Here is a 16,083-nt window from a genome sequence, read left to right as displayed (position 1 = left end):
CTTTAGAAAAATTTTAGAGCCATTAGAACGGCTGATTTTTTATAATGCTCTCCAACGTTGCTTTTTCATCCATCGAAATGACTGGCAGCTGTGACGTAATCGCTCTTGTCGAAAGCGAAACTAGCTGTGCAGACGACACAAAACACATCTGCTCGCAGTGGCGATAGAATCCAAACTGATTCAATTTTTGTTAAGAGATTTCCTTTTATGTGATTTCGTTTGTAGCTTTTTCACTAATGGGCGGTCCTAACGGCTATAAAAATAGCCGCATATAGAATTTCAATGTCGATTATTTCATTTCGGATTTGCATAATTTATTGAAAGAGACTATCAATATGCTGTAGGGATTCGTTTCTAGCATTCAGAAGGACCAAATTGAGGAACTCACTACGATATTCACCACTTTTGGAAACATTTTTCTTGAACGATTTGTTGTACAGCAGCAGCTATTTTCTTCTCTTCCTCAGAACGCGTTCTGATTGGCTGGTGTTGACATGGGTCAAATGAGATAGGTTTTTCAATAGTGTACTATTGAAATACTTCAATGCTCTTGCTATACACGTTTAAGTTGAAAAATTTCGATTCTATTGGTAGTTAGATTATATAAATCCTTCCACAGATCACTGAGCTATGAGCTTTCAAAATACGAGAAAGGCAAACGCGCCATATGAATTATCCTCTTTGATACTCGTTTATACCAAACATTTCAGAAAAGTTTAATTTTGAACTATTTGAGATTATGTCACACAACTGAAAATTTTATCATAAAATTGTGATCATATTTCCGATGGCATGTAGCAAAAATTATGTTGATTCGTTAGATACAACAAGAGATATTCACGATCAAAAACTTATCACTCTCTCAGAGGGTAAATTTTGAAAAGGCACCCCATAGTAAAGTAAGTCGTATTCACGACAAAAAGATCCCCGTGTTAAACAAAAAAAGTCAAAACCAAAGACTGTGCCTCCTGGTTTGTCAAATTCACAAACCAATCCAGGATCTAGCACAGAAAAAGGTAATAATCCTGTGGGCTCCATTTCACAGCCACCAACAGGATTACTGAAGTTTTCGGAAATTGTTGAATGGATTTTCTCAGCATTCAATATATCTGAACCCTTAAAGACCCTCATAATGGCATTCCTTCCAATAGCTAGAAATTTTTTGAAGCAGTTATCAGCTCAATGGCCAATTGTCTCAGGTTTTGTATCTTTTGATGGATAATTTATCACCCGCCGCAAATGATACAATCACTGTCCTGCAGTGGAATTGTCGAAGCATCATGCCAAAACTTGATTCATTTAAAATTTTATTGCATAGTCAAAAATGTGATGTATTTGCTTTATGCGAAACATGGCTTACTTCAAACATAGCTTTAAATTTTAATGATTTTAACATTATACCACAGACTAACAGACAGGACACTCAAATTAGATTCTTCAATCATTTTAACGGTCATTTCGAATATTCCTTTATTTGGGACAGTACTCACATGTGTCATGATGGCGCCACGTTACCCTATCAAAAACATCCTGTCTGTCATCTAGACTGTGTTTATTTTTTCATTTACCAACAGAGTTGCCATTCATACAGAATTACCTATAATGTATTGATTTGTATACGTCCATGCGAATTTCATGCAGGATACAGATTTAATACATATTGCCAAAACTATATACATAATTGTGCCTACTTCTCATCCTCCAACGCAAGACAAAATCGAACCCGTTTTGTTACAATATTTACTTGCTTCTGGTCTGCCGCCACTTAATTTCGGGTGATAACTACCAACACAATAAAAAATAGTCTAGATGAACAACGTTGAGTCAAATAAATGGTTACCTTCCAACATCGCGAAAAAGTTAAATATATTATCAACGTAATCCAATAATTTATTGTAACGATTCATTTTCAAATATTTTGATTAAATCAGGCATCACTGCAAGCAGCTGATCGGTGTTGACAAACGAGGGGAAACCAACTAGTAAAAAAACTTTTACATAACACAAGGGGTGTACAAATAGTAAATAGTTCGCGCAGTACAATATAGGTGGAGCTAGTGCATAACGAAAAATTTTTTTTATAAGAATTTACTCATACTGTCATGTCTGTTAGTCTGTGATTATACGTCTCGATAGAGACTCTCCGTATGGTGGAGTGCTTTTGGGAATTAAGAAATGCTATTCCTTTTATAGATTAAACATCCCTTCAACTTCTAGTATAGAAGTTGTTGCTTGCCAAATAAACATTAAAGGCAAAGATATCTGCATAGCTTCGGTTTATATTCCTCCAAAAGCACAAGTTGGACAGCGACAGCTTAATGAAATGGTTGAAGCCCTTCCTGCTCCACGATTGATTCTGGGGGATTTAAATTCGCACGGAATGATGTGGGGTTCCGTTTACAATGATAGCAGATCATCTTTAATACAAAACATTTGTGACAATTTTAGCATGACGGTATTAAATATGGGTAGCATGACACGGATCCCAAGACCTCCTGCACGCCCAAGTGCATTAGATCTATCTCTTTGCTCAACATCAATTCGACTAGATTGCACCTGGAAAATATTGCCTGATTTACACGGTAGCGATCATTTACCAATCATCATCTCAATTAGCAATAGCAATTGCATTGCTACTTCAGCTAGTATTCCATATGATTTGACAAAAAATATCGACTGGATTAAATACCAAAGTAGTATCTCTAGTATTTTGAATTCAATGGAAGAGCTCCCTCCACTTGAAGAATATGACTTCCTCGTTTGTTCGATTCTGGAGGCCGCAGAACAATCCCAAACTAAACGCTTTCCTGGGCCAACGACTAACAGAAGGCCTCCCAACCCCTGGTGGGACAAAGAGTGCTCAGAGGCTAAACTCGCAAAACAAAATGCTTGCAAGACGTTTCTAAAACGGGGAAGAGGAACTCCTCAGAATTTTGAAAAACTTATGGTTTTAGAAACCAAGTACAAGAGCATACTTCGAGCCAAAAAATGTAGCTATTGGAGACATTTTGTCGAAGGTTTGTCAAGAGAAACCTCAATGAGCACTCTTTGGAATACGGCCAGACGAATGAGGAATCGTAACGTGGGCAATGAGAGTGATGAATACTCGAACCGATGGATATTTGACTTTGCTAGGAAAGTTTGCCCAGATTCTGTTCCTACGCAGAGCATTATACGGGAATCTCCTCCAAATAATGGTTTTATTAATAACCCATTTTCAATGATGGAATTTTCTATAGCACTCTTGTCTTGTAACAATAACGCCCCTGGGTTGGACAGAATTAAATTCAACTTGGTGAAGAATCTGCCCGACCTCGCAAAAAGACGTTTGTTGGAATTGTTCAACAAGTTTTTTGAGCAAAATATTGTTCCACCTGACTGGAGACAAGTGAAAGTTATCGCCATTCAAAAGCCGGGGAAACCAGCTTCCAATCACAACTCATATAGACCCATTGCGATGTTGTCCTGCATCAGAAAATTGTTCGAAAAAATTATTCTACGACGTCTCGACACTTGGGTCGAGACGAACGGTTTGTTGTCAGATACTCAGTTTGGCTTCCGTAGAAATAAAGGGACGAATGATTGCCTTGCATTACTTTCGTCTGACATCCAAATTGCCTTCGCTCAAAAGCAACAAATGGCATCTGTATTTTTAGACATTAAAGGAGCATTTGATTCAGTTTCCATTGATGTTCTTTCAGACAAGCTCCACCAACATGGACTCCCAGCGGTTATAAATAATTATTTGCACAACCTTTTGTCAGAGAAACGCATGCATTTTTCACATGGCGATTTGGCAACATTCAGAATTAGCTACATGGGTCTCCCGCAAGGCTCATGCCTCAGTCCGCTCCTCTATAATTTTTACGTGAATGACATTGACAGCTGTCTAGTAACCCCATGTACACTAAGACAATTGGCAGATGATGGCGTGGTTTCAGTTACTGGGCCCAAAGCTATTGATCTGCATAAACCATTGCAAGATACCTTAGATAACTTGTCCGTTTGGGCTGTTCATCTTGGTATCGAATTCTCTGCGGAGAAAACAGAGTTAGTCGTCTTTTCAAGAAAGCATGATCCCGCGCAGCTTCAGCTCCATATGATGGGAAGAATGATCCAACAGGTTTTAACTTTTAAATACCTCGGGGTGTGGTTCGATTCCAAATGCACGTGGGGAGGACACATTAGGTATCTGATAACGAAATGCCAACAAAGAGTAAATTTTCTTCGAACAATAACAGGATCTTGGTGGGGTTCTCATCCGCAAGATCTAATAAAATTGTATCAAACAACGATACTTTCAGTGATGGAATATGGATGCGTTTGTTTTCGTTCCGCTGCAAACTCTCATATTATCAAACTTGAGCGAATTCAGTACCGTTGTTTGCGAATTGCCTTAGGCTGCATGCATTCGACACATACAATGAGTCTTGAAGTTCTGGCGGGAGTTCTTCCATTAAAAGATCGATTTTGGGAGCTTTCATCACGCCTGCTAATAAGATGTGAGGTGCTGAATCCCATGGTAATTAATAATTTCGAACGACTAGTCGAGCTTCGATCTCAAACAAAATTTATGACAGTATATTTTAACCATATGTCACAGGAAATCAACCCTTCAAGATATATTCCTATCCGTGTCAGCATCCTAAGTGCCCCTGACTCAACTTTATTTTTCGATACATCCATGCAGCGTGAAGTGCATGGAATCCCGGATCATCTACGCTCGACGGAAATCCCAAAAATATTTTCAAGTAAGTTCAGGCATATTGACTCTGAGAAAATGTTTTATACGGACGGATCGCGAATTGAAGAAGCGACAGGGTTTGGTATGTTCAACAATAATGTTTCGGCCTCATTTAGGCTTCAAGAACCTGCATCTGTTTATATAGCAGAGCTAGCAGCAGTTCATTATAGTTTGAGTGTAATCGTCACATTATCTCCAAACCATTATTTCCTCTTCACAGATAGTCTGAGTGCAATTGAAGCCATTCGCTCAAACGCTGCTGGCAAAAATGAGCCGTTTTTCCTGGGCAAAATAAAACAGTGCCTGAACGACATATTGAACAATAATTATCTAATCACTATAGTCTGGGTCCCGGCTCATTGCTCCATTCCTGGCAATGAAAGAGCCGATATTTTAGCCAAACGTGGTGCTATTGAGGGTAAAATTTATGAGCGACCGATTGCTTTCAACGAATTCTATAGCTCGTCTCGCCAAAGAACACTTGCCAGCTGGCAAGCATCTTGGGATAGAGATGATCTGGGTCGGTGGATGCACTCAATTATTCCGAAAATATCGACAAAGGCATGGTTCAGGGGACTGGATGTGAGTAGGGATTTCATTCGTGTGATGTCCAGACTCATGTCCAATCACTACACGTTAGATGCACATCTCTTTCGAATTGGGCTCTCCGAGACTAATCATTGTGCTTGCGGAGAAGGTTATCGGGATATTGATCATGTCGTTTGGACATGCGTGGAGTATCGTGATGTCAGATCTCAACTAATAAATTCTTTGCGTACCCAAGGTAGACTATCCAATATCCCAGTTCGAGACATTCTTGCTTGTCGTGACCTTTCATACATGAAACTTATTTATCATTTCATAAAGAAAATTGGAGTTTCAATTTAATAAAGGCCCCTTTTAAGACTTAGTTCTGATCCCAGCTGCGTCCATGAGTTCAACCAATAGCTAAATTAGAATAAAAATTATGTAATGATACAAACAAACTCGAAACAGTTTATGAAATTATCAACAAAATGTCTGAAAATAACAGCTTTTTTTTATAATTTATAGAAATTAATCGTTTGGTTCAAATAATATTTCCGAGTAGATTTCATAATTAATGACGAGTTACCTAAGATGATATTTAAGCTATAAGAGAATATGTTTTAATAAATTCAAAACGTTGTGACTATGTTAGAATTAAATTAGGATAAGAATATTATGTAAAAGTGATGCTACGGCGAAGAAAAACTTATGTAAACTGCCTTAAGAAATAAACGTATTTATGGAAAAAAAAACCGTTACACAGAAAATAATGAGAAAAGTTAAATATTCATCTTTTATGTCCATACACACTAAGATTTAATTTCTTTGTTCGGTTATATTTTTGACGAGATCTTTCGGTAATCTATAGAAATAACCGATATTTCGGTACATGGGTTTTATTTTACAACAATTATGCAAATTTTCACCGAACGATCAGTTTAACGTAAATTTTCATTACAGAATTCTGTATTAGATATACAATTGATACGGTAAACCTGAATAGTCGCCGAATACGGTTTAAATCGTACTGTCCGTTTGGTAAAGTTATCTTCCAATAACCGAACTTCTGTGAAAACTGATTGTCTTGAAACCAACAGTCAAACAGTTATTAAAATATTCAGGGTTTTTTTTTATTAACCAAACGAGAAAAATGTTGAAGGGTTGATCGAATGGATTGAGGTACAGGTGATAAAAGTTTTTAAGACATTAGAGCCACTAACAGCTTTTTGTTTACTTATAGGCAGAAAAAAAAATTTGTATCACTTGTCCACTTGCTGCCAACACAAATCGTTCAAGGGTAATTTTTGTTGAACTCGACGGATTGTGCAGTGTTTTGGAAGGCGCTCATAATTCCGGTCAGTCGGAACATCTAACACTTTTTAAATTTCAAGTGGAATAAAACCATTTTATCCATTCGTTTTTGTGAATATGTGTTGTTTTTTGAAATCCAAAAATCCAGAATTTAACCAAAGGAAAACAAACAAGCAAAAATTACCGAACAATCTGTTAGATCCATTTGGTTTACAGTTTACGGTAGTTGTTTGACAGTTCAACAATTACCGAACGTATTTATTTAAAGATATTTTATTCAGGCCTATTTGCGTACAAGCAAACGTGGCCGATTGAGCTGAGTTTTTAGATAATTTTTTTGTATTGGATCTCGTTGTCACCCTTTTTCTAGGGGGAGAGGAGCTTCCATTTCCCTCCTGCGAGGATTGAGGGGCAGTTTGTTCGCGGTTCGTCTCGTCATCCATTGCCGCATCAGTGGTATTGTTATTAATTTTGTTGCTAGTTGCTGTAGATGTGTCTTGTTGTACATTGTTTGCAGTTGCTAATTTGTTGGATGGTAAGTTGTTAACTGCAGCTGGTGTACTTTGTTCTATAGGGGATACGTTGGATGGTTTCGTTCAAGGGGATGCTTCACTGTTGTTGGTGGCTTACCGTAGTGAACAGCTTTTTGGCAATATTGACATGTGGCCATCTGATTGTCATAGGTAACAAGTGATTTGCACGGAATTCTTGTATCTTGACCGAAAATCACATAAGAGGGTATAGCCTTCTTCAAGTGTATGTGTAATCACTGATCACAGAGCTATGAGTTTCCATAATTATGACTGAAAATCTAAAGCAGAAATGAAATATCGCTGACAAAATAAAATTTTGGTTCCTTTTAATTTCGGTTCTAAAGACTTTTTCATTTCATTGTGCTTCGATTTCTTATCACTTTAATACGCAGATTTTCAATATTTACCCGATCTGAGAACTGTTTCATTCTGTAGGTTATACTAACTAATGTACGAACAATCTCTTTGGTTTCTTTCAAGAATCGAAGAGAAACATTTTTAATAGAATACCGTACAAGTTTTTACTACTAATTCCGGTGTTTCTGAGTTTATATCGTCAACTAGCAGGATGCTGCTAGAAAAATTTACACCCTATTGCACGTTATCTATGAAACGGTTGAAAATGGAACTATTAGCCCCAGGGATGTCAGGTTCACAGATTAATCTGTGTTTCACAGATTTTGAGTTTTGTGCACAGATTTTCACAGATTTCTGAAAATGATCACAGATTTTCACAGATTCTTGAAGAAATCACAGATTTTCACAGATTTTGGAAATCGAGTACAGTTCAGCACCAAAAAGTACAGAGCGTGTTGGTAGTGAGACCTTTTTTTTTTTTTGCTCACTAAATTGAATTCGATCACCTGAAATGGTCCGGAAAACGGGTGGTGAGACCTTTTTTTTGCTATTGGAGTACGGAAAACGATCACAGATTTTCACAGACAGGTTTTGGGTTCAATCACAGATTTTTGAAAAAATAACCCGTAAAAAAACTAAATGACAATTTAAAATTTTATTTTCCTTTTAACGCTGTGATTCTGGAACCGAAAATCAGATCCAAATAAATTAGCAAAGAGGATGTGATGTTTAGTTACAATTAAACAACAATTTTCAAATATTGTTGTTTGGGCGTGTTTGATTAGCATAAGCGATTTTCATAATCATCGCTCGATAGCGGCACAAGCTTCTTTTGTTGTAGCGGTACGAAGTGGTGAATGAAAACGAAACAGAAAATTTTGACGTTTGTCTATAATGCTCAAAATATAGTTCGACAGCGCAAGCTGCATGACATTTCATTTTTGTGAAGTTTTCTTTCAGTTGGTTAATCACATTTTAAAACTGGATATTTTGTAGTTGGTTCCGCAAATCTGAAACAATTGTATCGAATACAGAAGCAAACTATCCCATTAATTCATCAGCCATGGACAACGTGTTGGGTCTGTATAAACAGCTGAAAACAGAGTGGACAAAGAGTCCTATAAACCTTAAGCTATGTGGATCGCTGCTTGATAAACTAAAAGTAATTACTTTTTTGTGGATAAAATCATTCGATGATATGATAATCATTTATATTTATTTAGATCGCACTTACTGAACTGTCATACCTACCTAGCAATTGTCCGGCATCGCAACAGGAGCTACTGATTGCACGCGACGTTTTGGAAATAGGAGTCGAGTACAGTGTGGCGACGAAGAACATCCTGTCATTCGAAAGATATATTTCGCAACTCAAATGTTACTATTACGATTATAAGTAGGTTTTTTTTAAATTCGATAATTTGAAATACTAGTGAATGTCATTAATTTGTTTTAGGAATGAAATAGGTGAATCAAAAAACAAGTATCAACTTCTGGGGTTGAATCTACTGTTCCTCCTATCACAGAACCGTGTGGCTGAATTTCATACCGAGTTGGAACTTCTTCCAGCCGATATCATTCAGGCAAACGAGTACATCCGTCACCCGCTAGCTCTAGAGCAGTATTTCATGGAAGGACGGTACAACAAAATTTTCCAAGCCAAGGGTAATGCACCTGCAGAAAGCTACAATTTCTTCATAGACATTTTGCTGCAAACAGTGCGGGATGAGATCGGTGCCTGTTTGGAGAGTTCATATGAGAAGGTTTCTCTCCAGGAAGCAGCCAAGAGACTGAATTTGAAAACTAAGGAAGAAGTCAAACAATTTGGCGAAAAGAAAGGTTGGAAGCTTAATCCCGATGGGTTTTATCATTTTGTTAGTGAGCTTGTTAAACCCAAAGAACCGATCCCTTCGAGGGAACTGGCAGAGCAAGCTATTTTCTACGCTCGTGAGCTAGAGATGATTGTCTAACTTGGGAAATTTCTCTACTATGTCTAACCCCAATAAGCCAGCAAGTTCAGTTTTGAAAAGATCTTTGTATTGATTAAAATCGGACAAATAACGAATAAATATGGAACCATAACGGTCGGGTTGTAATACATGAAGCAATAATTAAGTTTTAATTCCATTTCATAGTCTGTATCGCTCGGAAGGTATGAGACATTCCATATCGTGGCACTCGTAGATCCAGAGGGGTTTGATCAGTTCTCCCGTAAAACTAGCTGCCATTGATTTTTTGTTTCGCGTTACCAAATAATGAGCTTCGGAAACATTTTCGGTAATGGTACTGCAAAGTAAATTCAGAAGTAGTATATTCAACTTTATTCAAATTCAAGAGCGATGTATTCTTACCCTCTGTACATCTTTACGTAGCGCTCTAACTTGATAACATCGACAGCACCGACTTCAGGGTCCAAGTAAAAAATTTTGCCCTTGAAGAAATTCAGTTCCGTTGAAACGTCGGCGGGAGAATTCGGACCTTCATCCTCTGTACTTTTGTCGTACAACTTGTCAATGTTCTCATTTTTAAAACTTTGTTTCTTCTTAACACGCTCTATTTCTTCCTCTGTGTCAGATCCGGATATCTCGAATGTGTCTACTGCTTGTTGCTCAACCATAACCACATCGTCCAGGTCATAGTGTGCCAATGCTTCTTCATCCGTTTCTGCGGGAGCTTTGTCTTCACTGGCTTTCGTTTTTTGACTGTCACCCGATGCTTTGTTACTGATGTCAATAATTTCACCTTCCGAATCGGATTGCTCAGCATCAACCGAATCCAATGCAAACTTGCGCCACGAAATTCGTTTCCTCAATGAATGACACCGTTCGATCCACTCTTTTTTAACGATTTTACCTTGACCGTGCACCTGGTTGTATTTCGGAGTGTTCTTGAATGCACATCTGAAAAACAAACCAAAAAGAAATGGCCGCAATTGTGATTGAATTTTTTTTTATGTCTACGAATTAGATACACGTTTCTAGTTACCACAAGATCATGACAATCTTATCAAACTTACATCAGATGTGTGCAACTGGAGTCCCAATCCGATTTGTATTTAGCTCCCATGGACAACGCTTGGCTGCGAAGACTTGCTCGATCCGGATTCTGAAGGACAGTACAGACAATAGACACATATCAATTTATGTCATCACAAATCTTGAACTTATTCCAACCTGAATTCCACTGATTACCAACACGACATTTTCTAGCAGTTTGTTGAACGGCTTGTACGTTGGGAAAAGTCGTTTGTGTACGTTGTTCGCCTCTTCATCGGTGTTCGTTTGTAATTTCAACTTCTTTTTTTTCGATTCCTCATCGTGACGAAATTTGTCTTTCGGTGATTCTGAAGGACGCTTTTTCCGTTCGTCTCGTCTCTTAATATCATTAGACTCGCGTGGTGTCTTATCATCACTTCCCTTCGAGAAAATATTCGGATCATTGCGGGGTTTAGTCGGCGCAGAGGATGTTGCAATCTTTTCAGATTCTATGATTTTTGTGTCTTGTTTACCGGAGGAAGTTGAGGGCTTTTCTGAAAGGAAATCTTTAAACTTTGAAGATGAAGTATCGTGCAATTTCTCTTTTTTCTCAGATAACGAGCGATCCCGTTTTAAAAAATTCTCTTTGGAAGCTTTTTCACGCTGCTGCCGAGCTCGATCTTCCGCCAGCTTCTTTTCCATTTTGTCGTCAGACTTTTCGTCTTCCTTATCATACAACAAAGCATCTCGATTTCGGTTTAATGGTTTCATGTCCTCATCTTCGCTATCGTCATCAAACAGTTGTGGTTTTGCTCTAGGGGTTATAACGTTTTTCTTCACCAAAGATTTAGACTGGTTTTCCTTGATGGCCAAAGGAGTTGACGCATTGCGAATGGCAGCGGCGGTTGAAATTGTTGCCCCCCTACTGACTTCTTTGTTTACCTTAGGTGTTCCTAAATCTCCACGTGATTCTTTCCATCTTGTAAAAAGCGTGGTCGTTGAAGTACTCCCTCCGTCCGAATCCGGTGAATCTTCTCGTAAGATAAATCGGCCCAACTTTACAACTTTCGGTAATTCTGGCTTTTGTACTTCTGTTCGCTTTTGTACGTGGTTTTTGTCAGATTCACTGTTAGCTTCCGACACTATTTGCTGTTGAAATTTTTCGGGTACTAATGATTTATCCTTCTTTTCCGTAAAGGATGTGTGCAGCTTAATGAAAGTAACACCATACTGCACTCGGCTGTTGAACGGCTGCGTGCAAATGATTTTCACTAAATCCCATTTTCCACGAGAAACTGGCTCTACGAGAGCATTCTGCGTAAAACATCGAACACGATTCACATTAGTAGAATTTCGACTTTCAATTGGAGTCATGAAAGAAGATGTTAGCAGAATTTCTTTAAACTCCGGATTAGTTGGGCCGCTCTTTGCAACCAACACTTCTATGAATGCAGAATGATCATTTCCGATATCGATTCCATTTATAACTAAAGGTTTTTCTAAACGTAATACAACGTAGACAGTTTTCTCACCCGGATCACGACATTTCCATTTGCGCGCGTCTTTCGATAGAAGGTTTAAAGCAGGATAGTTCTGAAAGGTGATTCATTTCTAATGATTTGCATTCTGAATAAACAAATAGTAATACCGTATCTTCACTGCTGAAACTCTCGATTGATTGAATTACTATACTAGGCATTTCAACAAATTTATGGAATATGTATTGAAAACACAAGGTTATATGCACGTATCATCAAACCAAAACAAATACTTTATTTTCTGGTAAAAAACATCAAAACTTTGAAATTGCAAAAAAATATACATGGAAAATCAGGAAAACGTTGCACACCGGTGTTTTTGTTATGTGTCAGGGATGCCAACTAATAAAAGGATTCAAAATAAATTTTAATATTATTTTCTCGAGTTTTCTAAAGATGGTCAATTAGATTCAGAGATGCCGTTTATACAGACTTATCTTTATTATACAGATTTTTACATTCGCATACAGATTTAATTCAATTAAATACTAATTTCTATTAGTATTTAATTTCAGTGACGAGATAAAAAATGTTTAATCAACGGACAAATCACGAATCATTTATGCAGCTTTTTGATGATGAACACTGAAATATATTTATAATTTAAAACCAATTTGAACTGATATTCAAGTAAGTCATGGCATCATGAAACTTTATTGTCAGACTGCCCGAATAAAAAATATTGTAGAAAAACAATACGATTTGTTGTTACAAAACCTTCCAAAATTTTGCTTTGACCATTGAAAAATATTTTAATGTATTGTTATACACTATTCAATTAATTGTGAACATGCTTTTTACAATAGAATGTATAGGTTGTTAAGTATCGTAACAATTCAAATCATGAAATTTTCTCATGCATTTTTTCTTGGGAAACAATTAAACGTACAGTTTGCATATTGTTTGAAACACCACGTGTACAATAAATTCAATTGCAGAATCGGAGAAACAATATATTGAATGGTTGGAAATGAAAACTATCTTGCCAAGATACAATAAAATGTATTGTAACCAATAGATCTAATTGTGAATCAGTTGTTTTTGATGTAAAATCAATGGTTTATTTTTTACGGGTGAGAGTTGTATGAAGTAAACATTTTCAAACTAATCAAGAAAACTATGAAATTTCGTCGATGAACATTCTAGTGAGCGCGACAATGACCTACGAAGATATGAAGAATGAATGCTCATTAAATCTGTTATTCTTCAACCACAATCTATTGGAATGGCATCTTTGAGCATTATTTTATTGCAGAAATTTCATTTTATTAGCGATTACAGATAAATACAGATCTTTTATACAAAGCAATACAGATTTTCTTTGAAAATATCTGGTATCTCTGATTAGATTAGTTCGATAGCTACAAATATCTATACGAAACAATTCGACTATTTGAAATCGGAAGAAAAATAATCAGCTCACGCGTTCTTTTTTTTTTGAGAACGAGCTATGAAAGTTAGAGTAATATATTTAACACCAGACGAAAGAGAAAACTTTTCTCTACCGTTTACTATTATGACTTACTATCAGCGATTGCCGAGTCATTCGAAATTACTCTTCAAAGTGAATGTTGATGGCTTATTGGCCGTTCTAAAAAAAAAAACGCGTGAGTTAAAATATTTACAGTTGAATCCGCATAATTGGCACCTTTCGCAAGGATGCCAGGTCCTTTTTTTTCAAAAATCTGTGATCGAACCAAAAACCCGGCCATCACGACGCCATTTTGATAAGATCAAAACCGGAACTTCAAAATCAGCTGATTGCAACGTAAATAAGCAATTAGTAATACAATTGTTTTAGGTTTACCTTGTTTATTGGACGAAAATTGAGAATTTTGGGACGATTCTCATTAACTTGTCGGATTACCTTAAATGCAGCAGATAGTGTTTTGGGACATCAAGTGGAAGAAATTCTAATGTGGAACTGCGAAAAATAGTACAGAAGTAATCTAGTATTTGATTAAATTTACTGGAAAATACGAGCAAAACATCATCTTCTTAATCTAATTAACTGGTTAAACAGTATCTCAATAATGTACCTAGACTTTGAGCTCAAGCTCTTTTATATGATCTTGGGTGCATTCTACTAAGGCTGTGAACTATTTCGCGGTTAATTTTAACTTTTGGTTGAAATCTGACACACGAGCAGAGATGCCAGGTAAAAATTTCAAGTATCTGCAAACAGGGTCTGTAAATCTGAAAAAAAATCTGCAGTCAGCAATTTCTCTATAAAGTATGAACCGCAAAACTGACTTGGGTTTATTTTCCACTGAAAATAATTGCAACTAAAGAATTAATAATTAATAAATTATTATAGAATTTTCATTGCAAGATTTTTTTCAGTGTCGGAAAATAATCATGGATCCCCGCCCACTAGTACGCGGCGGGCAGATTTCCCCCCAGACGGCAGGCTATGTCTGCCAGACATTCCGACAATCCGACAGACACAGAACCGTTAATAACCACTAGGCGAAATTCTCTGCCAGAAACGGTCGTTGCATTGTTGCCAGACTTTTACCAGAATTCTGGCAGAATTCCGGCAAAAATATCTGGCAGACATAGCCAGCCGACTGACTGGAAATCTGCCCGCCGCGCCCAAGGTGGTCTGTGTAAACTCAAGTGTCAGATTTTAACCAAAAGTTAAAATTAACCACGAACTGGTTCACAGCCTAAGAATCCAAAAAAATGCACAAAGGCAGAATCTAGGTAAGTTATTGAGATACTTTTTAACCAGATATGGGAAGAAGGTTATTTGCTTTTATTTTCCAGTAAACTTCACCAAATAATTGATAATTTTTCTATTAACTTTCTGAGTAATTCAGAAGTATTCATTTCTAGGTGCATCTCGTTTACCATTTATGTGTATCTTACGGTAAACCAAGTTTCCTTGAGAGCATCTAAATGGTACAGCTAACTGTCAAATAAATTTAGATTTACAGTGACGGTAGAAAACCTAATAAGCCAATGGTAATTGAACTACATTCAAACTAAAATTGAGTCAGTACGACTCATACGATGAGTAAATATATCTTACTATTGAGTAGATATAACTAATTTTTCACAGACCATGTCAGCTTAAAGCGAAATTAATCTTTATTTCAGTAACGCCATCGCACGGCATCACATTCAACATATCATGTCGATTGTATGGGTATGCGGTGCTGCTATCTGACAGAGGGATAGTTATTTAGGTTTATTTTGCCCTGAAAATAAAATGATATCAAGTGATTGCACTACAGAGGACGTAAGAAGAACTTCAAGAAAAGCTTGACTACATTTGACAATGTCTTGAAACTTTGTATTTGGTTATTGATTGAAAGTATAAAAAGAAATTACATAGAAGAATTTTATTTTAGAGATCTGAAATTGAAATTTCTTTTCATGATTTTTCTCAGTGTTCTCAGTGGAAAATAACTATCAAATAGTCAAAAATATTTTTTTTGATGACAGAATAATTGCTCAACTGTCAAATTTGATTAAAAGCTAAAATCAGCTGTTTTTCAAAGTAGGGCGAATCTTACAAAAGTAAACAAATCGAGTTTCTCTCACCTACCAATAAATGCTTCTAAATGCAACAATTTTGCCTAAAAATTCGGATTATATAAAAATCTCAATCTTAGTAACTCAAAGAACTATAAAGGGCGAAACTGTCATTCAATTTGTTTACGTGAGTTTCGCCCTCCGTGTTCCATGCCAACAAATAGGGTGATACTTCAATTGTTAGAAAGGAAGGGCGAAACTATTTATTTTCTTTATTTTAGATGATTCATGAACCTTTTAATACTGGAATTAGTAAATGAGACGACAAAATTACCCGCAGTTTTATCTTAGTTGCAAAAACCAACCAATTTCACGAAAATGCGCAAGGGCGGAACTTCATAATTCACACAGGAAGCATAAAAGTAAACAAATCGAAAAAAGGCGAAACTCTTTTTATGTTCATTTATTCAGTAGATATAGAAGGAAAGTGGTAAAATTTGCATGTCTTTTAAAAATTTCATCGACTAATCAAAAATTGATCTGAGAATATACGATAATTTCCAAATAGGATTTGAAACCATAGTCGAAACATTCATCGTTGTTTTGCTCTATTTGCT

The 16,083-nt window shown here is 36.7% G+C and overlaps 2 protein-coding genes across 2 annotated transcripts; one reads left to right on the top strand and one right to left on the bottom strand.

The window, feature by feature from the left end:
- The first annotated feature begins 8,365 nt into the window (after positions 1-8,365).
- Positions 8,366-9,555, top strand: LOC131429717 (26S proteasome non-ATPase regulatory subunit 8). Its single transcript, XM_058594031.1, has 3 exons — positions 8,366-8,635; positions 8,697-8,869; positions 8,930-9,555. Exons 1-3 carry the CDS (start codon positions 8,537-8,539, stop codon positions 9,441-9,443), a joined length of 786 nt encoding a protein of 261 aa, XP_058450014.1. The 5' UTR covers positions 8,366-8,536; the 3' UTR covers positions 9,444-9,555.
- LOC131429716 (DNA repair protein XRCC1) lies at positions 9,489-12,530 on the bottom strand. Its single transcript, XM_058594029.1, has 5 exons — positions 12,097-12,530; positions 10,647-12,041; positions 10,490-10,578; positions 9,825-10,373; positions 9,489-9,759 (listed from the first exon to the last, which is right to left on the bottom strand). The coding sequence occupies exons 1-5, from the start codon at positions 12,145-12,147 to the stop codon at positions 9,603-9,605; spliced, it is 2,241 nt and encodes a 746-aa protein (XP_058450012.1). The 5' UTR covers positions 12,148-12,530; the 3' UTR covers positions 9,489-9,602.
- Positions 12,531-16,083: the final 3,553 nt, after the last annotated feature.

This window comes from Malaya genurostris, chromosome 2 (assembly GCF_030247185.1).
Source record: "Malaya genurostris strain Urasoe2022 chromosome 2, Malgen_1.1, whole genome shotgun sequence".
Classification (NCBI taxonomy): Eukaryota; Metazoa; Arthropoda; class Insecta; order Diptera; family Culicidae; genus Malaya; species Malaya genurostris.
The sequence above is the reverse complement of the archived record's forward strand: the minus strand, read 5'-3'. Positions and strand labels throughout refer to the sequence as shown.